Raw genomic sequence first — 22,715 nt, forward strand, 5'->3', positions numbered from 1 at the left:
GGCCCTTTAGATGTCCAGCTGTCCTTTGCCAGCAACAAATTGCCGCTGTTTTTTTCTGTTGAATATACGCTATATGGTAATTTATGGACCTAATAGGTATCTTAAAACCATTTGCACATAACGAATAGGAGCCTACACAACACAACCCACTGTTGCTGTATGTAGGTTTTATTTTATTTGTTTTTTATCTTATATTTTGGAAATGTACATCCAGTCCCCCCCCCCCCCTTGGGGCCCTAAGTTATAGCTTGTTTAGCTTATACGTAAATCCGGCACTGGTACACGGTCTGGGAAAGAGGCCCACGGCCGAGATGGAGATGGGCTGCATTTGAGCCCTGGTCCTGAAGTTTCCCATCCATGGCTTAGAAAGAAACGGGCGCCTGAAACCCGACAGCCCTATCGCGGGGCCACTGAATGCCACGCAGTGTAACGGCTCCTGCGCCATTGGCGCGGACGGCGCCCACGTCCTGCTCCCAAGAGCGGGTGGAGAAGCAGCATCGGCCCTCGCAGGCTGGACTCCAACCCGGACACGGCGACCCTGCGTGAGGCGGAAGAGGCCGCGCTTCAGCTCCCCGCCTCCGGCGAACGCGCGTTATGCGAGCGGCGGAGGAGGCGTGTCCCGTCCGGGCCGCCGTACTATCGATGTGGCCCTGCGCGCCGAGTGCTTCCACGTCAGCTGCAGGAGGCAGCGGCGGCGCCGGGAGGAGCCAGGAAGGACCCGCTACGGCCCGCTACCGAAGCGACGAGACGGCGGCCGCGCAGCCTCAGCGCCCGTTTTCCGAGGCCGCAGCGGGAACCGCCAGCGAGGGGAAGAGAGCCGGAGCCGCGGGAGGTTAGTAGTAGCGGGGCAGCCGAGCGGGCGGGGAAAGGGATGCACGGGGAGGCGCCGAGCGTCGGGGCCCGCCGAGTTTCCTGAGGGGCTTCAGCGTCGCCGTGAATTGGCGAAGGACCTTCCCTGCCGTCTCCAGCCTCCCGCTGGAACAACGTGCGCCCTCACAAGAGGCTCGGGCGCCAGATCCCTCGACTGGGCCTAATGCCGAGCGGGCGTCGTCGCCGAGCCAAGATGGGGGAGGCAGAAGGGCGCCTCTTTGTCACACGGGGGTCGGTCTGGAGCCTCAGGTCGCGAGTCTGGCTCTGCCTTCCCAGGGCAGAGGAGCCGGGGGGGGGGAGGCGGTGGGATTTCCCCCTGGATTGCACGGGCGCAAGAGGGGCGCGTCGTTGCTGCTGGGTCGGTGGGCGGCGAGTGGTTTGGAAACACCCGGTTTCAGTTCTTTGCCAGGTTGCTTAGTCCGGAGATTAATGAAAAACCGGGGGAACGGGAGAAGTTGGAAGTTTGATTTCAACTTAAAAAAAGAGAATCTTGGCCCCGAAAGGTGTTTCGTTGGCTCTGGTGTGCACAGGCGTCCTCCTTTCTTGGATCAGTCAGGCATAGGCAAACTCGGCCCTCCAGATGTTTTGGGACTACAACTCCCATCATCCCTAGCTAACAGGGCCAGAGGTCAGGGATGATGGGAATTGTAGTCTCAAAAAAACACCTGGAGGGGAGAGTTTGCCTATGCCTGAATCAGATCAAGGACCTGCCCCTAGTCCAATATGCTGTTTCTCCTGGTGTCCAGCCAGGTGCCTCTAGGAAGCCCACAAACGGGACATGAGGGCACCATCCCTCTCCCGTTGTGGTTTGCCAGGAGCTGGCATTGAGCGGCATGCTGCCCTTGAACATGGAGGTTCCATTTGTTGGCCATGGGTGAGAACTACTGATTGACCTATCCATGTGCATTTATGGAGTTGTGAGTTTCATAGAAGAGGGTCTGTGTTTCTTGGTTAAAATATGAGGACAATTTTCTACAATAACACGTTTGTTTTTAATTATCTGACCCAGTGATTTCACTTGCGGGAGTCATTTGTTTTTTCACCAATTGGTCACTCTAAGAAGTCCTTTCCTTTTAAAATTCTGAATCCACTACCAATCAATTTCACTGAGTGAGTCTTTGTTATAGGAAAAGACGTAAAAATAAAAAAAAGTTTCCATTCTTTTTATGCCTTGCATAATCTTATAAGTCTCTGTCATATGCCACCCTATTAATTTCTTTTGTTTTTAAGTTAAAACCTAATCTTGTAGGGAAATTGCTTAAATTCCCTGATAGCCTTGTTTCCCTTTCTGCACCTTTTATAGCTCTGTGAGGACCACTTTTCAAGTGGGTGGGACGGGGGATGACCAGAACTGAATACAGTATTCTGGAGATGGCTACACTGTGGATTTATTGCACAGATCACTTCGTCACCAGTTCCTTACCTAATAATTCCTAGCATGGAATTCTCCCTTACTGATGTGGTGCACATAATCAATGTTTTCATTAGCGATTCACCATGATTTCATGCTCCCCTGTCTGGTTGCTTCCCATCAATGTATGCTGTATTGATGTATATATGAATCTAGATTCCCCCCCCTAATGTATATCACCTTAAATCTATTTACACTAAATTTCATTTGCCATCTTGTGCAAATGCATTCACTGCATTTGGAGAAGTTCTTTTGCTACACCTCAAAACTTGTTTGAGCTACCACCATGTGGAATCATTTGGTGTCAACTGCAAACTTGGCTACTTTTCCTGCTAGCCCTGGTCTCCAGATTGTTTATGAACAAATATCACAATACAGAACCTTGTGTGTTTTCTTACTGCATTTCATTTTGAGAACAATCTGTACCTATCCTACACTTACTATTTTTGAAGGAGTTACCCATCCGCAAGGGTACCTTTTCTCCAATTCCATGACTGCTAAGTTTATTTATGAGCTTTTAGTGAGGGACTTTGTCAAAAGGTTGTTTTCCCACTGGCTATAACTTGGGGTTTGGCATTTGACTGCTCAATGAATAATATCTCAGTGCGCATGAACCCATCAAAGGTTAAGCATGAATTTTATTCTAGCACTGAAATTTATAAAGCACTTGGTGCTTTATTTTGATGATACAGTATCCACTTATTTTAGTGACTATACAGCCAGCTATGTTTTCTTAGGACCTTATTGTGTATGTATTCTTTACTAGATGGATTTGTAATAATGTAGTTAAGCGTTTGGAATGTCTAAATAACAATTGAGAACTGGATAACTGGATACTGCATATTGCTACTGCTTTTTTAAAAAACACTTTCTACTCAGATGTTCTGTTGCATTTTGGCTGCAATCTCATACACACCTGGAAGTACATCCCTCTGAATCTAATGGAGAAGTATTACTGCTGAATAGACATATATGAGACTGCAGCTTTGGTACATGTGAGCATTCTGATGAGATTATTCTAGATTTGTAAATCAGCCCACAAAAGTTACTAGCCTCACCTGTATGGCATTCCTGGATGACTGTGGCCAGCAGGAGAGTTGTTAAATACAAGTAGGCATAGGCAAACTAGGCCCTCCATATGTTTTGAGACTACAACTCCCATCATCCCTAGCTAATAGGACCAGTGGTCAGGGATGATGGGAGTTGTAGTCCCAAAACATCTGGAGGGCTAAGTTTGCCTATGCCTGAATACAAGGCTGCACTGTTCCCCTTGAAATATGGTTGCATATATTTGCACATTTGTTGCATTATTTTCAATAGAGTACATTGCAGGCCTCAGTACAGTAGACAAAATACAGACTTGAAGATATTTGGGGATTTTTTTATGGCAATGTATGGACTACAGTAGAAGCATAGTTATCAGTTAACTGCATTATTGGAATTCTTTTCCAGAGTTTGTGAGACATCTTTTTAAAAAAATCTTGCATTGAGAGAACTTTGATAAAGAGACAAAATGACGGCTGCAGAAAATGTGTGCTATACATTAATCATTGTTCCAATGGACTCGGAGCCACCCTCTGAAATGAGCTTAAAGAATGACTTGGGTATGTTATGCTTTCTGGACCTGGACCATACTTTTATAGTTGTATGTGCATTTATTTCAAATATCATATTGCCTGTTGTGCTGTTGTGGCAATCAGAGAAGTGTTAGGAAAGAAAAAAATGAAATAAAAATGTTTTAAACATTAAATGCTGTAAAACAGTCTTTAAAAAGTGAAATAAACTAACTTAAGCATATAGTAGTAGCTAAAATGGTTAGCAGACCACACACATCAGTGTGAGGAAATACATAAGGTCTCATGGGCAAAACATGGTAGGTGGAGTAAGCATGTTGCAGAGCAGACAGTGATGAATGACAAGTTAAATTTCAGTTCTTCTGCACTCTGTTGCAGCTCTACTGAAAAAGTGGAGTGCAGCAAAAGTTCAGGCATTGCTGAGCAAGTGTGTGTGTATGCTCTATTGCATGCAACTCTTGTGCATTACAGCTACTGCGTAGAGGAGCCACCATATGGGAACTTTTCAAGCATTCTTTTGTGTGGTGGTTGTTTGTAAGAATTTTGCCTAAATTGAATTGTCAGTAATATGAGGCACATGTAAGCCCAATAGTGTCTACCCAGAAATGCTTCCCCTTCTCCTTTACCGGTGTGTTCTTTTGGTTGGAGTAGTACACAGTAAGATAGCCGTCACCAAATTGTTGCCTTCCAGGTATTTTGGATTCTAGTTCCAGTCAGCACCAGCCAGCATGGGTCATACTGGCTAGGGCTTACATCTGGAGAGCACCAGGTTGGCAAAGGCTACGGTTTACTATGCCAAAGTGTAGAAATCTCTATAGTGATTATCATGTAATAAAATGTAGCAGTAGCAGGATAAAGAACAAGAAATTGAGAGAGATAGTATGTAATGCAACAACATTTAAAAAATGTTCTGCTATCATAGTTTGTGGTTAATGTAACTTACGCAGCTTCTTTTGTCTAACAGAAAAAGGAGATGTGAAATCTAAGACAGAGGCCTTGAAGAAAGTAATCATAATGATTTTAAATGGTGAAAAGCTGCCAGGACTTTTGATGACTATTATTCGGTTTGTGCTGCCACTTCAGGACCACACCATCAAAAAACTGCTTTTAGTATTTTGGGAGATTGTTCCCAAGACCACTCCAGATGGTAGACTGTTGCAAGAAATGATCCTTGTTTGTGATGCCTACAGAAAGGTGAATCTTTTATTTATTCTACCTGTAGCATAGAATCGTAATATGTAATGACCGTAATTTGTAATCAACCATCCTAATGCTATAGCATATATCCAAATATCCTGCTTTGTAAGTGGAATATGTTTTTGTCTTGTTCTTTTGGACCAAGATGTGGTTTTATTGTAAAAATGACTTTCAGTTTTGGATTATTTTTGCCTTTGTCCAGATTTAGTTGATTTTTATTTTGTCCAGATTTAGTAGACTTAGTTGATGTAAGGAAACCAGAATGCAATTGTACTTCGTTTCCAAATACATATATCATCTTGATTTTGATGTTTCAGGATCTTCAACATCCAAACGAGTTCATCAGAGGATCCACCCTCCGTTTCCTTTGCAAGCTTAAAGAAGCAGAATTGCTGGAACCATTGATGCCAGCTATTCGTGCATGTCTGGAACATCGTCATAGCTATGTGCGCAGGAATGCAGTCCTTGCAATCTACACTATTTACAGGTAAATTTTGCAAATTTACTAAAGTCCCAGCTGTCAGACTAGGAACATAGCTATGCTGTATCTTTGGGGGAGGGGGAGGTGACAACCTAAAATGATGCTCATCATTTTAACACTTCATATTTCCCCCTTCTTAATGCATTAAAGCTATTTAGTAATTATATAATGCTCAAATTATAAAATTAAGCTTGATCATTACCTGTTAAAAACACCGACTTAAAATCTTATTTCAATAAATGCTTGAAGGAGTCATAATTCGTATCTGTTGTGGTTTTTATATTATTGTGGATTCTACATCCCAATTCAGTTGCTACTTCTAGCAGAGAAATATTTCTAAATACTTTTTGGTTTGGTTTATTTTGCCTTTACTAAACTGTTCACACATGCTGCATGGGAGTGTTACTTGTGAAAGGACTTTATTAGTTTAGTGTGCGCTGAAATTAAATCAAGTATGGAAAGTAGTCCTGTTTCTTTGACCCTAATGGATGAAATCCAGTGTTGCACCAGTGAATGCAGTGTGATCTCTCCTCCTCCCTGTAGCTCTCAGCAGATTTTGGAGGAACACAGGTGGGAGGAGAGGAAGGGAAAGTAATGTTTGCATGAGTGGAAGTCCATTGCACAAGCGGGATGCCACAGTTGTCTTCCAATCTGTCCAGAAGCCCCTTTACAAGTACACAGAGACCTGCAGAGCTAGGGGTATAGCACACTGGGTTCTTGTGAAAAACAGTTAATGACCATAATTTTGATAACTTTTTATGCGGGATGCTTGTGAGCCAGTCTACCATTGAAATTAATTAAGAAATGGCATTGAGCCATTGTGAGAAATTCGGAGCATTTAACTTCATTTTCAGAAATACTTATTTTAAGTTTACTTTTTGGTCCAAGCTAATGTAAACCAGGCTAAAATAAAATCATGAGACTTAACACAACTGTTCATAGCTTGTTAAATAAACTGAGGCTGCAATCCATGGAACTCCTTTCTATGCGGCTTTTTTCTTTGCAGCAGATTATAGTTTTGAAACTCTTCAAATTGGTTTGTCAAGCAGTTCATAAGGAAAGGTTTGAAGCCATTGTGATTGTTAGGAGTTTGGTGCGTAGCCCAGGAATTGCAGCCAAGTTATAATTATAATGTTACAGATTTACCCTGTTAGTAGTCTTCTATATTTATAAGCTCACAGGAAAGGTAAATAATTGTAACCCTGTAGAAATGGCATCGGATATAAGAATTGAAAGAACTTTACCTATTTTGGGGTACCTTGCTGTTTTTTGAATAAAGATTGAGCGCAGAACAATTGTTCTTTTCTTCAAAAGGCTACAACATCTACATTTCGTATTAATTTTGTATTAATCCAATTACATTATTGAGCGTTACATTTGTAATCTTTATCTCTATTCTTTTAAAAGAAACTTTGAGCATCTTATACCTGATGCCCCTGAACTGATCCATGATTTTCTGGTGAATGAGAAAGATGCAAGTTGCAAAAGAAATGCCTTCATGATGCTTATTCATGCTGATCAGGTAAAAATAAATGTCCCCCCATCCTTCTTGGTTTTGAATTATTTTTAATAAGAAGAATAAGAATAATTATTTATTTGTACCCTTTCCATCTGGCTGGGTTTCCCCTGCCACTCTGGGCGGCTTCGAACAAAATATTAAAATACAGTAGTCTGTCAAACATTAAAAGCTTCCCTAAACAGGGCTGCCTTCAGATGTCTTCTAAAAGTCTGGTAGTTGTTTTTCTCTTTGGCATCTGGTGGGAGGGCGTTTCACAGGGCAGGTGCCACTACCGAGAAGGCCCTCTGCCTGGTTCCCTGTAACTTGGCTTCTTGCAGCAAGGGAACCTCCAGAAGGCCCTCAGTGCTGGACCTCAGTGTCTGGGTAGAATGATGGGGTAGAATGATGGGGGTGGAGACGCTCCTTCAGGTTTACTGGATCGAGGCCGTTTAGGGCTTTAAAGGTCAGCACCAACACTTTGAATTTGTGTTTTAATTTAAGATGCATATCCCTGCCTTGCTTTCACTCAGCCAGCTCTATCACCCCAACCTGTCTAAATGTTTCCTGCTTCATCAAACAACTGACCCTTTCTCCCTTCCTGCCCCTTATGCTTAGAAACATCTCCCAGAATGCCTTTTGTGATGCCATCTCTCTCTTTTTCTTCAAATTCCTCTTCAAAACACAGGTTTTCAGTGATCTCTTTGGCACTGTCTCCTACTCCCAGTATGCCTAAGTATGTGTAACTTCAATATACGCATTATCTTCCAGGCCTCCATTTCCTTCTGTTGACTCCCTTTTGTCTTTTTCTAGATTGTAAGCCTCTTGAGCCTATTATTTTATTGAAGTGTCATCCATGTACAAAGATGGCAACATATGACAAAAAATAAAATTACCTGCTGTAATTTGGCGTGTCCCTGGTAAACTGAAAGGATATAAAATGTAAAAATGAATACATACTACTTGGATTATAATGAGAAATGGCAAAACTTAAATGTGAAAATTATTTTGTTTATTTCTGAAGGATCGTGCTTTGGATTACTTGAGTACCTGTATTGACCAAGTCCAGACATTTGGTGATATTCTACAACTCGTTATTGTGGAACTGATCTATAAGGTACAGGAAAGAAAGAATTTCAGCTTTCATTGGGAAAGAATTTGTTTCTTAAAAAAATTTAAATGAGCCTCAGCTCATTTGTTGCAAACAGTGGGAAAATGGAAGTTAAGGACTAACAAATTTGTTAGTAATTGAGAGTTGTATCCAGCTAGGTTTTACTCAGAGTAGATCTATTGAAACTATTGAATCTAAGTTAGTCATGCCCATTCATTTTAGTAGGTCTACAATAGACCTTTACAACCTTTGCAGTTTTGTGTGCCAGATTCCACATCATCAGATGGAAAGGTGATAGGCTGGATGCAAGTACAATCAGAAGGCACTTGCACTGACACAATAGGATTCTATGATTTCTGATAAAACTCATTTCCATCTGTAGTCAACCCAGGCTGAATACAAGGGTCTCCCAACTCACAGAATCGACTTTTGGAAGCTGTAGCATGGAGGAGAGGACAAAAAAGCAATGTTCCAAAATCAGAGTTCTTGTAGCTTGTCAGATTCAAACTGGTGTATCTTTAGAAATACAATGTTGTTTGAATAAGACTTCTGTATCAGGGATATTCTTTATTTTGGTACTGCTAATGTTTGTATGGTTAGTACGTTCGTTCAGGTTTTCCCCGGTGTTTGACAACCAGCTGTAGTGTAGTAACAAGAGAACTAAGCAGTTGAGGGTTTTGTTGTTGTTGTTTTTTAAAGAGAGATAATCCATTCCTCATTCAGCAAGAGAACATTGCTTCTGTATCTTTCATTTCCAAATCTAGGTTTGCCATGCTAATCCATCAGAAAGAGCTCGGTTTATTCGTTGTATCTTCAATTTACTGCAATCGTCGAGCCCTGCAGTAAAATATGAAGCAGCAGGAACATTAGTTACACTTTCCAGTGCACCAACAGCAATCAAGGTACTGCAGCGTATTGTGACACATCAAAACATTTTTTAAGTGTCTTGGACATCAGTATACATTTGGTACTAAGGCATTTTAAGCCTTGTGAATTGGAACAGCAGGTAAAGTTTAGGAGTGTCTCACCAAGGTACTGCTTTGTTCATTGATTATTGGCACATGAATATGAACATCAGATGAACCATTATCCAATTTATAATTTAAAGAAAGCATTTTGAGGGTACTGTTTTGCAATTCCATGATGTTGTACTAAGTCAGGAACAGGCAAAGTTAGAAGGAGGCCACTTCGAGCTGTGTGTTGTCCAAAAGTACCATGGTAATGGAACACTCCAGTATCTTATTCTTCAGCTGAGATATAGTATAGCATTGTATTTTGTATACTGCCCACCCCCAGAAATGAATGCAAAGGTTGAGCTGCATTTTGCACTTGATATATACATACAATTGTTTTCTGAATGTGTACACCATATTTCATCCTGATGCCTAAGATTTAATGGAAAATATAGTGCCACAAATATCCGTGCAAACTACCAGAGAATGTCAAACAGGCAAATCAATTCAAGTGCTCAGAATTATTGTGCAGGCTTGCCCATCTTCCTTAGTTTGTAACATTTCCTGTTGATTTAGAAAAACTTGTGTTCTTACACCTAATTTGTTTGTCAACTTATTTTCCTATATCACGAATTGGAATATTTTAAGCATTTTCATTTTTTTTTTAACTGCAGGCAGCAGCTCAGTGCTATATTGACCTGATTATTAAAGAAAGTGACAACAATGTGAAGCTCATTGTGTTGGACCGCTTGATTGAACTCAAGGATCACCCAGCCCATGAAAGAGTACTGCAGGTAGGCATAGTCTTCCCAAATTCAAAGCTATACAACCAAATGTATGTTGTATGTTAAAACTGTGTTATGCATTTTTTGGTTTTTTGGTTTCTTAATCCTCCCTGTGATCCTTGGATGAAGGATGGTATAGAAATTAAATAAATAAAGTAAAATATAAATAAATATAAACAGCACATTGCACAGAAATGAAATAGCCCACGCCTACAAACAAAGTGTATTTTATTTCAGGATCTAGTAATGGACATACTAAGAGTTCTGAGTACTCCAGACTTGGAAGTGCGCAAGAAGACCTTACAGTTGGCTCTCGATCTTGTATCTTCCAGAAATGTAGAAGAGGTAAAACACATGTTCCTTCCCCCCCGCAGCTGAATCCTATACCTGTTAATGTTTGAGTAAAGTCTCTCTTAATTCACCTTAGCTTAATTTTGAGTAACTACATAATACTTTATGTGGGACGCGGGTGGCGCTGTGGGTTAAAGCCTCAGTGCCTAGGGCTTGCCGATCGAAAGGTCGGCGGTTCGAATCCCCGTGGCAGGGTGCGCTCCCGCTGTTCGGTCCCAGCGCCTGCCAACCTAGCAGTTCGAAAGCACCCCCGGGTGCAAGTAGATAAATAGGGACCGCTTACTAGCGGGAAGGTAAACGGCATTTCCGTGTGCGGCTCTGGCTCGCCAGAGCAGCGATGTCACGCTGGCCACGTGACCTGGAAGTGTCTTCGGACAGCGCTGGCCCTTGGCCTCTTTGAGTGAGATGGGCGCACAACCCTAGAGTCTGTCAAGACTGGCCCGTACGGGCAGGGGTACCTTTACCTTTACCTTTACCTATAATACTTTAGCTTTAATTTTTTGACCTTTTTTAAAAAAATGTAATTGTTGTTTTGTGCTTTGCTTTTGTCTAGCTGGTGATTGTTTTGAAGAAAGAAGTAATTAAAACAAATAATGTGACAGAGCATGAAGATACTGATAAATACAGACAGTTGCTCGTTCGGACATTACATTCCTGTAGCGTTCGGTTCCCTGATATGGCTGCAAATGTCATTCCTGTGGTAAGCAACTCAGTCAACATTTTGCTTCCTGTTACACAAATTTTGTTACACTTAGCTTGCAATAATTGTTTAATATTTAATAGTCGCTTACCTTCTCAGCTACTTTTCTTGTAGCCCTGATTGGTCCCCCCCACCCTTTATAAGTTTATTCTTGTTCCCAGTTTGTTGTTTTCTATTAGTTAAAGCACACACTTTATTATAAATTCTCATAATTTAGTTATGTGAGAAGAGGTTCTTATTTTTGTGAAATTGTAGTTGGAAGAACAAACTGTATTACTGCCAGAAAGTAACCAGACAACATTCTGGATATTTAAACAAGAATTTGTCATCTTTATTTTGAATTATAAAAGCTTCAGAACAACTTTATTGAGCCAGAAAGCACTGAGTTCCCTAGGATTACTTCTTCTTCCTCCTCCTCCTCCTCTTCTTCTTCTTCTTCTTCTTCTTCTTCTTCTTTTGGCCAAAGTTTACTAAAGTCTTTAGAAAGAATTCAATATTATGCTGTTCTGATAGTTCTGTCAGTGCAAGCAATATGGCTTGCCAGATGGAATTATCCCCCTTTTCTCCCACCATGTTGTTCCAAGGGTTCCCTGACCCCAACCCCTGAGCCAGTTGCCTGGGGAAGAATTGGGGGGGGGGGGGACCCATTGCACAAGCAGAAGTCTTTGCACAGGGCTTCTGCTGAAGGGACTCATTTGTTGAATATCACTCCATATGATATGGGCAGCTATTGGCCTCTATGCATGCAAAGCAGCTGTTGAATTGTACCTAACTCCCACCTTGTTCCGTGCACTGTGTCTTACAGAAATACTTGAGCCTAAAGCACTCTTGCACATGTACAGTCAATCCAAATCCTGTTAACTTCTAGTTCTTGATCTGGCTAATGGGGTGCTGATGTCTTTCAAGTTGTGTGACTTGTTCACTCTCATCCTAGTTGATGGAGTTCCTCAGTGATTATAATGAAGCTGCAGCTGCTGATGTCTTGGAGTTTGTGCGTGAAGCCATCCAGCGTTTTGATAATCTCAGACTACTTATTGTGGAGAAGATGCTGGAAGTGTTCCACTGTATTAAATCTGTCAAGTAAGTTTAACATATGCCTCACCAGCTGGATGTAAAGGTTTTAGGTGCTCTAAATCAGGGGTTGGCAACCTAAGGCCCATGGGCTACATACAAGTGGCCCGCGGGGTTCGTTGAACCGGCCCACGAGATGCTCCCAAACTCAGCTGCCCACTCAGCAAGTCCCCATGCGCTGTGCTAAACCAGCACAGCACGGGGACTCGCTTCTGCGGCGCCAGAAATCACGTCTACGCAGACGCTAATGCCGGAAATTGTGGGCATGCGCGCTCGCGATCCAGCCCACGGAGGGATCTCCGCTGGAGTGAACCAGCCCAGGCAAGTTAAACCTTGCCGCCCCTTCTCTAAGTTGTTAAAATAGAAGCGAGTTGAGGAAACCGACATGGGCGCATATGACTTTGGCTAAAATGCTTAGTAAGGATTCATTTTATCGCCTTCAAATTTTTGTGTGCCTCTGAACAGATGTGAAAATAAATCGTATGTCTGCTAGACTGCCAAAAATGCAGTGTTCTTACTCTCGCAAGACTTACTTGTGTTGCCTTTATAAATCTGAAGTGACTGGGCAGTTAAATAAATCTGTTTCCATTACATACATCTGCAGCAGCATGTGATTGTTTCTAAATAAATTATTGGGTGGGATTGACACATAACAAGCTTGATCAGTAGAAGCCTTGTGTGAGGACGTCTGCTAGCACAACAGGGATTTTCTCCTCCTACTTCCACCACACCTCCCAACCGTGGCTTGGAGTGGGGGGCAGGAGAGCCCCCAGAAGAGCCCCCAGGGACATGGAGTACCATTCTATATGGGAAGCTGCAATGCCTGTGCAGATGGAAATCTGTCCAAAATTTACCTTACTGATGCGGTCGTACCTTGGATCCCAAACACCTGGAACTCGGACGTTTTGGCTCCCAAACGCTACAAACCTGGAAGTGATTGTTCCAGTTTGTGAACATTCTTTTGGAACCCGAACATCTGGCTTCCTGCAGCCAATCAGAAGCCACGATTTGGCCCATTCGCATGTCTTTTGTTTCCCCACTTCCTCTCACCTTCCTGCCTCCTCCATGAGTGGATGCCTCCTGCCAGATAAAAGCCCTTGCATTCACAATAGTGCCCCAAAAGACAGGTGATTAGACTTTTGCCTCATATCCCATGAGTTTTACTGTTCCTGCAATATTTTTCTGCCACTGGGAAATAAATCTAGAGTGGTAACTGAAAGAGTGAAGGAGGGAGGAGGATGCTCTTCCACTCGTCTCCTTTACCTTTGGCAGTCCATATATCTGGTAAGCAGATCAATAGACAACTGAGCCTCTGCTAAGCAAATACTAATAATTTTTGTAGGCTACTTAATCCTTTTGAGCCGGAATGACTGATGTGCCCATGAAATGTATGAGGATGCAGTTTGCATCGATTATCTGTATAAAATTGCAAGGCTGATTTATTTATTTATTTATTTGTGCTTTATAGAATTTATCGCGGAGCCCTTTGGATCCTTGGAGAATACTGTAGCACAAAGGAAGATATACAGAGCGTAATGACAGAAGTTCGTAGATCACTGGGAGAGGTAGGTGTCTGTATTGTTAATCAAAACACATTTTTCTGTTTTTATACATTTCAGGGGGGAAATAAGCCTTTGAAAACCACAGGATTTTAAAATTGGTTACATTTGGTGGTTTCTTGAGGATGTACTGTACAAATGAAAAACAATACCATGCTAATACCAACTTGTAGTTTCTGCTGAACAGATTAATCAAAGATTAATCGTATTGAAATAATTCATCATTTCATTAATAGTTAATGGAACAGAGAGTACTTTAATAGAAAGAGAGAAAATAATATATGGTGGTGCGTACAGGAGGAGATTGGTTAAGTTTATTTTCTTTGGGGCATCTGAGAGAATATAGCCCCATCTTCCAGGCTGAAGTTTATGCTGTTAATTTTTTTATCAGTCACATTGTTAATCTTTCAGATCCCAATAGTGGAATCTGAAATCAAGAAAGAAGCTGGTGAAATGAAGCCTGAGGAGGAAATTACTGTGGGTCCTGCCCAAAAACTGGTTACTGAAATGGGAACGTATGCTACACAGAGTGCTCTTAGCAGTTCCAGACCTGCCAAAAAAGAAGAAGACAGGTGATTTGGCTTTTGCCTTTGTTAGCAGTGGATGATTTACAACTGGTGCTTTTGTGTGAGTACAAGGGCTTTAGATCTGGCAGGAGGTGTCCACTCACATAAGATGTGTGGAGCTGATTTTCCCCTGATTTCCCCATTAACTCTACAGCTGCCACCCCCAATTTTTTTAGATGGGACATGGGGTCCAAGGAACTGCGGGGAGAGAGAATTGAAGGAAATCCCCACTACTTCTCTGCTTAGATGGTGCAACAGCAGCAGGAGCACTAGGGGGATTTAAATATTTATATATATATAAACCTATCTTTAAAAATAAATAAATCAATGTTTACACAAGCCTGCCAATGTGATACATTTTATTATGCAAAAATGTATACCTTGTTTCTCCCTTCCAGAAAGGAGTTGCTTGTAATGACTTGCCAAATATAAAAATATGTATAAAACACAGTTGCCAGACTAAAGCTGCCTTATTGGGCAAGAACACAAAGAATCCAAATGATAAATAATGCTTGATGCAATTCTTTCTGTTCCTGTAACCTCTCTAATCGTCTCAACTTTCCAGTAATGACGCTTGAACAGACTGCAGCAGTTATTGTCTGTGAATATTGGACAGAAGAGGGCGGTGTGCCTTTACTGCCATATGGTCAGAGCCGAGTATATTGTTTCAAGTTTTTAAGAAACAAAACTCAGAGTACAGAATTCCTTGGAGATTTTTTCTCTCTCTTAGCAAGCAGCCAGGAGTTGGAAAGCACATCATTGGCAGGAGACACTGAGTTCAGACGGGATATCTGCACGTTGGCAGCGAGTCCTGCTGAGTCATTAGAGAAGAGAATCTTGTTGCTGTGGCCCAGGGCATAGACACAAAGCAAAGAGTTGTTTGCAGCTTGGGTAAAGCTGCTTACAAAAAAATAACCGCCCTCCCTCCCAAGAAAAACAGCCCACCAAGTACTTACAGTCCCAGCCAGTAACGTGGGGCGGAATTTTTATCCAACATGGAACATTATTGGCCGTTCGGTTCTTCTGTATGGAAGGAAAAAATTGAAAATGCATCATTTCATAAAATTAATTAGTAACTTAATAGATGAGTATGTATCAGTCAACCTGCGTGGCTTACTCCCTCCATTCCTGCCCTTTTCTGTGTACTTGTGTATTTTGAGGGTTTATTATGGGTGGGATGATAGGTAGTCTGTTACATCAGGTGCAGCCAGTGTGGTGCCCTCCAGATGTTTTGGACTAAAAGTCACAGTGACTAAAAGACTAAAAGATCAGTGACCATGCTGGCAGGAGCTGCTGGGAGTTGTAGTCCAACATCTTGAGAGCACCACAATAACTTTTCCTTCTTTTATATTGCTTTGTATAAAAAAGTATTGTAAACATTTAAACATATATAGCTTACAAGCCCACAGGGCACTTTGATTTAGATGTTCAGGCTATCTTTTCTGCTTTTGTCACATAGCCTCCTTTATTTCAAAACATTTAGGCACAGTAAGATGAGTTCTTTTGTCTGTCACATAGGCCACATGGCTAAGCAATATGTTGGGTGCTGTTTCTAGATTGCCCTTTTCTCTTTTTGGTAGGCCTCCACTGAGAGGGTTTTTGCTGGATGGGGATTTCTTTGTCGCAGCCTCCCTCGCCACAACTCTGACCAAGATTGCGTTACGTTATGTGATGCTGGTTCAAGAAAAAAAGAAGCAAAATGTACGTTATATTTCTTTGAATTGTGCTTAAGGGATTCCTGCCTCTGAAACTTGGTGAGAGGACAGCCATCTCTCTTAGATACTTGAAGATCACACCTTTTGGACAGTCTCTTTACACTCAAGGCACCTTCACTGCTTTTACAGCTTGCTTTGTGTGAAGGTGTACTACTTAGTTTCAAGCTAACAAATTGCTGCTGTCAGCATCAGATATAATCTGTGTCCCCCATTTTTGATTGAGTTTTGCATGTTATTTTTAAGAGGGAGTGTTGAGTTCTTGGAATTCAAAACGAAATGCACATCCTAATATTCTCCTCTTTCCCCCTCCTTCAGTCTTTTGTAGCTGAGGCGATGTTGCTCATGGCTACTATCCTCCATTTGGGAAAGTCATCTCTTCCCAAGAAACCAATAACGGATGATGACGTGGATCGGATTTCTCTCTGCCTGAAGGTCCTCTCAGAATGTTCCCCACTAATGAATGACATCTTCAACAAGGAGTGCAGGCAGTCCCTTTCTCACATGTTGTCTGCTAAGCTGGAAGAGGAGAAGCTCTCGCAGAAGGTGAGAGCTCAAAATTGCCCGTGTAACAGTAACATTTTGTAGGCCTCTGGCTCTTGACAAAAAGCCCAGGTAACAGAGGGTTGTTCCTTGTGTGTATGTTATATCTCAACTCATCCCTATTCCTCTTTACCACAGAAAGAGTCTGAGAAGAGAAGTGTGACAGTTCAGCCAGATGATCCCATTTCCTTTATGCAACTCACTGCTAAAAATGAAATGAACTCAAAGGAAGATCAGTTTCAGCTGAGTCTTCTAGCAGCTATGGGGAACACACAAAGGAAAGAAGCTGCAGATCCACTGGCATCCAAGCTCAACAAGGTGATGTCAAATATCCGTCTTCCCAGGCGGTCCTTAGGACTGAAGCAAAAGAAATCCTTTCACTTTCCATGCTGTTGTTTTTTAATTATTAAAAAAAGGGCAAGATTCAGCTTTTGACTCCCATAATCGGAAGGCTTCCTCTTGAGCCAACAGTGCTTTCCCCCAGTATACCCTCGGGGGGTTGTCAGGTGAACCTCCAGAATAGGGCACAGCTGAAATGCATGCCCTGGTGGAACAAACAACAAAGTGCAACACTGAATTAGTCCCATAATTACAATTGACACAGTGCTGGCATACTCTTGTCACTTTCCCCTGCAGCAAACCAATTAGGCAGTTAATGCTTCAGTTACCCTTACATTGGCTTGTGATATTAGAAAACGTATTGAAAATTCTTGTAAGTTGCATTCTTACAGCAGTTAGTCCTGTAGGGATTCTTGCTGCCTTTTTAAACAAGCAGAGGAAAGCCTTGAGAAAAATCTGTGCAACTAGGGGGCCTTGCTGTGGTTGAAGAGAATGAAACTGACAAGATAAGTTGTTTTTACTGGGCAAAACACAGAAATGACATTAGTTCATTAGAGTGTCTTATTTAACATATCTCCCAAGTGTACAGTTTACAGAAAGATATGGATGCCAGAGAGGGTAGCTGTGTTCTGGTATTAATAATCAGAAATGGTTTGGGATGTGGAAGATCTTAAATCTCCTAAATGGAAGAGAATAGTGTAAGGGAATAATGCAGTTTTCAGTAGTGATGCTTCATTTTCAATAATGTATGCCAGCTTTTTGTTAAGACGCTAACCGCACAATCCTATACCTCTCTGATCAGAAGTGAGTCATATTGAATTTCAACAGGGCTTCCTCCCATTTAAGTGAGGATAGGATTGCAGCCTAACTCTCTGTTTATGTTTGGCAGGTGACTCAGCTGACAGGATTCTCGGATCCAGTCTATGCAGAGGCGTACGTTCATGTCAACCAATATGATATTGTATTGGATGTGCTCGTGGTAAACCAGACCAGTGATACTTTGCAGAATTGCACACTAGAATTAGCTACATTAGGTAAACAATTACAGATATAACAATTATGTAAAATGCTTTACTGGTAATAGTTTTCCCCCTGGATAAATTCTATGCATCCTCTCTTTAAACAGGTGATCTGAAGCTTGTGGAAAAACCATCTCCTCTGACACTTGCTCCGCATGATTTTGCCAATATTAAGGCCAATGTGAAAGTCGCTTCCACCGAGAATGGAATAATTTTTGGTAATATCGGTAGGTATTCTGTATTATCTGCTATAGATTTTGGAATATTGTTTGTCTGTCTCTTCTCTATTCATTTGGACACCTTATAAGATACTGTGACCAAATTTTGCATGATGTTTTCTGAGATCAAGGAACAGATTTTTGTCTTATGTTTGGATACAGCTGAACCCCATTTTGAATCAAGATGGTGGACCTTACCTTTTAAAGCCGCACTGATTGTTTGCTTAGAATTGCTGAGCAATACTGGGTACAAGTCTGATAGTATACAGTAACTAAGGAGTCTTAAAAGTGTGTTGCTTTGATTCTATTTTATAAGAATGTGACTGTATTTATTTTACAAACTTAGCTTTAGGAAAACGCTATTTTGAAAGAGATGTCTCCATTCTGAATTGGAAGGACTATGAGTTTCATTCAACCTTTAAATTTGTTGCAAGTTATGTAATGGTCTCCATTCTCCTAATCTCTCTCTCTCTTTTAGTGTATGATGTTTCTGGAGCAGCTAGTGACAGAAACTGTGTTGTCCTCAGTGACATCCATATTGACATCATGGATTACATCCAGCCTGCTACTTGTACTGATGCTGAGTTCCGTCAGATGTGGGCAGAATTTGAATGGGAAAACAAAGTGAGCTCTCACTACCCTTTATTTATCCACATTTTAAAATAGAATATTATTAAGAAACCATACAGGTGTGGGTGTGGGAGATATGCTTTGTTTGTTTTTGTCCCTTGGAAGCAGCTTTCTAGGGAACATATGCAGCTATTTGCAGGAGCATAAGAGCCCAAGTATACATGCAGAACACCGCATGCCGGTCTTTGCATCTGAGCTACTGTACTGCTTTCAGAAAAACTACCACTCTGGCTCAGGTGCACCTCCCATGGCAATACACTTTTTCTTGGGCTGAAATTTGTTTCAAATACAGGCTTTTGAGTTGTGCAGGACCCTTTCAGATATACAGCTAATGTGTGCTGTTTTGTTTCGTTTGGTCACATTAAATAGAATAATGGTGTATTATCTCAGCCTTCTGAACTTGTTACGAGGTAGAACAGCCCCTGTTTCCATGTTAGATTAACAGCCTTCCACATAGATCTTATCAGCCTTGAGTGAATTTAGCTTCTGTAGGTTCTTGGTACGATGATTGTCCTTGTATTTATTTATTTTTCAAGGTCACTGTGAATACGAATATAATAGATCTGAATGAATATTTGCAACATATATTAAAGTCAACTAATATGAAGTGCCTTACTCCAGAAAAGGTAATACCTTTTGCTAATAAATTATAACTCTGATCTCAAATCACAAATAAAACCACTTTCATTGAATTTAAATCTGTTCTGTTACCCAGATACATTGGCTTGGATCCTAACTTCCCTTCTGTGAATGAATCGGGTTACATTCATGGAGTGGGGCTTTCCCACCTCCCTTTCCATCAGCGGCCCTCTATAACCCCCTCCCCTGGAGAATTTTCTTCCGAGGTTTGGGAGACGTTTGGGTTATGTTGCTAAGAGCTACAAATGAAAGGACATTTGGCACAAATGGAAGAGCAACTTAGGATCCAAGCGATTATATGATTCTCTTTGTCTTTTGGGTTTAGAAACTGAAGGGTTTTTTAAAGTGTAATTTAGCTCCGCATTGAGTCCATGCATTTATTATTATTGAATTATTATAATTATCACCATCTGCCTTGAATCCCTTATGAGGCGCAGGGTGGGTGTGGTTGTGTCTAAGTAAATAATGTAGTTTAAGATGCTGTGTAGTGATGAGTTAATTTCAAAAAATAAATAAAATGCACTTGTAAAAGGTGTATAAAATATTGTCTTTCTAGGCACTTTCTGGTTACTGTGGCTTCATGGCAGCCAATCTGTATGCACGGTCCATATTCGGAGAAGATGCCCTTGCAAATGTCAGCATTGAAAAGCCCATTCATCTTGGGCCTGATGCTCCAGTCACCGGACACATAAGAATTCGTGCAAAAAGTCAGGTAATTATATTTTATAAAGGTAAAGGTACCCCTGCCCGTGCGGGCCAGTCTTGACAGACTCTAGGGTTGTGCGCCCATCTCACTCAAGAGGCCGGGGGCCAGCGCTGTCCGGAGTCACTTCCGGGTCACGTGGCCAGCGTGACATCGCTGCTCTGGCGAGCCAGAGCCGCACACGGAAACGCTGTTTACCTTCCCGCTAGTAAGCGGTCCCTATTTATCTACTTGCACCCGGGAGTGCTTTCGAACTGCTAGGTTGGCAGGCGCTGGGACCGAGCAACGGGAGCGCACCCCGCCGTGGGGAATCGAACCGCCGACCTTTCGATCGGCAAGCCCTAGGCACTGAGGCTTTAACCCACAGCGCCACCCCCCGTCCCTATTATATTTTATATGTCTCTTCAAATAGTCAACTCGCAAACTGACGTTACAAGTTTGAAATTTACAAATTAATATTATCTAATTGGTAAACGGGTTAATGTCTTTCTGTGTTAGGCTATCTAGGTAGAGTCGGCAACTGTGTCCTGGAATAGAGTTACAGATGAATTTCCAAGTAAACATTTGAGACATAAATCTCTATTTAGCAGGATGGTGTCTGAAATAGTTGGTTGTAAATTATGCTTTTCCAGGTGTGTGGCAAATTCTTGGACCTGTAAATACCATCGCAGTCTACTGGAAAATGTGCTCATGAAACTGAGGCGACTCTCAGAAGTGCAATGCAAGGAGCACCAGACTTGGCTGACATTCTAGTATGTATCCAGTCCCTTCATGGACATACTAGAATGTCAACAAAGTCCACTTCTAACAATGGCTCCTTGCATTGCACCAGAAGCTATTTTTGATAGAAACTGCATTTTCCACAGAAAAAAGTTCCTCTGTGTCTCTCAACTATGTATGGAAGAAGCAGTGTCAGAGACAGAAGTGGCGCTTTTTTGCCTCCAGCACATACTATTTAGTTCTGTGGGGGGGGGGGGTTGAGTTTGAGCATCTTATCGCTAAGAAATCTCAGAATGAGATGAAACGCTCAAGATTGCATCCAAAACTTAGGCAAGCAGAAGGACACTTATGCAATAAAGTTTCCTCACTGCAGTTCCCCATGCCGCTGCCACCTCCCCTCAAAAAAAGAAAAGGGGAAAAAAGAGGTTTCTGCTGGGGAGTTGTGAAATGAGGAAGGAATCCAGAAAAAAAGATAAAAGCAGTTTGCAGGAGGATTCACATGCATGTTGTGGATTCACATGGAAATCTGCCTTCTACTTTGGCTCAGTATTGTTTACATTGATGGCAGTGGCTCCCCAGGGATTGAGGCTCTCTGAGCCCCGCTTGGAAATGCTTCAGGGCTGAGGTTTTCTGCGTTCAAAGCAGATGCTCTTCCACCAAGCTCTCTTCCTTTTCCAAGGACCACGTCTTCCTGGGGAGCACAGTTTCCCCATCTCTGCCTTAATGCATACAGTGGTATTAAAAGCAGTGATGGAAAACTATCTGCCCACACTGCATGATGAAAATGACCACCACTTTACAATAATCTTTTGTAGTTTGCAAAATATGCGCCAGAATGGGATAGGAAACTTCTTTTCCAGAGCCAAAGGCTGTCTTCCCTTCTCACTTCAGGAGCAGAATAGAATATTGTATCAATATCACAAAGCTCTGCCCATCTCACTCTTCATGATGTGACATATAGGAGGGAATCTGCCGAATAATATGGTCCTTACTGGAAGGGAATGGAAATGTGGGCATTTGCTCTCAATCAAAATATAGGAATTGAATTATTACTGGGTATTTCTCCACTAAACTTGCCTTTGAGATCCCCTCCCCTCCAGTAAAGCTTCTCCATGTAACACATTCCTCCTTTAATTATGACACTCTCTGCTGCTGTCCTGGCAGCATTTAATTTGATGAAAGATTGAAGTAGCCAATGTTGATTTAGGTTTCCCTCTGTATGAAGGGTTGCCTGCGGTATAGCTATAGAAAACAGACCTAACCTTAGAAACCCTGCTTTGAACTGTGAATGACAGCTATTTCTGGTTGGATATATAAATAGAGAAAATTGTTTCTATTGCATGTTAATAATTAATTTAGACATGTACCCATTAATCCCTCATCTCTTTTGCAGGGAATGGCTCTCAGTCTCGGTGACAAAATCAATCTCTCTCAGAAGAAAACTAATCTATAAATGTAAGATTCTTTTGATTATTTGCAGTTAAATGCTTGGAATTTCGCTTGTTGGATTCAGAACATCTTGTATTCTTCTATATTCTTTGGTTGTAGAAGCTGATCTTCTTGTGCTGAATGCATTCCAGCAAATAATTTGTAGGTTTTACTTATCACTCCAAGATCATTGTTGATAAAACTCTAAATCTACATTTTTTCTCTCTCAAATGTCTAGAAGTAATGTTGTCTTCTCTATGTACTATTTCAAATAAAATAAACAAATTCTCTGCTAGTCTGGCTCTTCTGGTGCGTACTTTAATCTGCATTGTTTTTCTCAGAGATGGGGAATATTTCTTTGACCTGAGAACCAAATTCCCTCTCAGTCAACCTGGCCAAGGTATGGTGGATATGTACTATAGCCTCTCAGTTAACTAAAAAGTACTCAGAAGGCAAACATATGCTGGTATCTTTTAGAGTCCTAAGTGGTCCACACTGTGGTGAGCTTTCTTAAGTCAACAACGTGCTGTTATCAGATGCATGCAGCAAGCTGAGAAGGAACACATGAAAAGTGGGGGGGGGGGGGGATGATCAAGATTGATCCCTACTTAAGGGCAGTTGCTTCCTTCCTTCCTGGGAC

General features: G+C 41.7%; 2 protein-coding genes across 2 annotated transcripts in view; one reads left to right on the plus strand and one right to left on the minus strand.

Annotated features, from left to right (window-relative positions):
* The window catches only part of RIC3 (RIC3 acetylcholine receptor chaperone), a 513,554-nt gene that overhangs the window by 155,889 nt on the left and 334,950 nt on the right, over positions 1-22,715 (minus strand). The gene's annotated exons all lie outside the window — the stretch shown is intronic.
* Positions 555-22,370, plus strand: COPB1 (COPI coat complex subunit beta 1). The gene is made up of 22 exons (XM_083402270.1): positions 555-832; positions 3,734-3,885; positions 4,820-5,049; positions 5,370-5,539; positions 6,941-7,055; positions 8,053-8,145; positions 8,904-9,041; positions 9,767-9,886; positions 10,115-10,222; positions 10,782-10,928; positions 11,863-12,008; positions 13,468-13,564; positions 13,970-14,130; positions 15,705-15,825; positions 16,155-16,382; positions 16,518-16,697; positions 17,608-17,752; positions 17,845-17,964; positions 18,434-18,579; positions 19,122-19,211; positions 19,781-19,936; positions 22,041-22,370. The coding sequence occupies exons 2-22, from the start codon at positions 3,795-3,797 to the stop codon at positions 22,098-22,100; spliced, it is 2,862 nt and encodes a 953-aa protein (XP_083258396.1). The 5' UTR covers positions 555-832; positions 3,734-3,794; the 3' UTR covers positions 22,101-22,370.

The sequence above is a fragment of the Podarcis tiliguerta genome (genome assembly GCF_965153285.1).
Source record: "Podarcis tiliguerta genome assembly, chromosome: 1".
In the NCBI taxonomy this organism is placed as follows: Eukaryota; Metazoa; Chordata; class Lepidosauria; order Squamata; family Lacertidae; genus Podarcis; species Podarcis tiliguerta.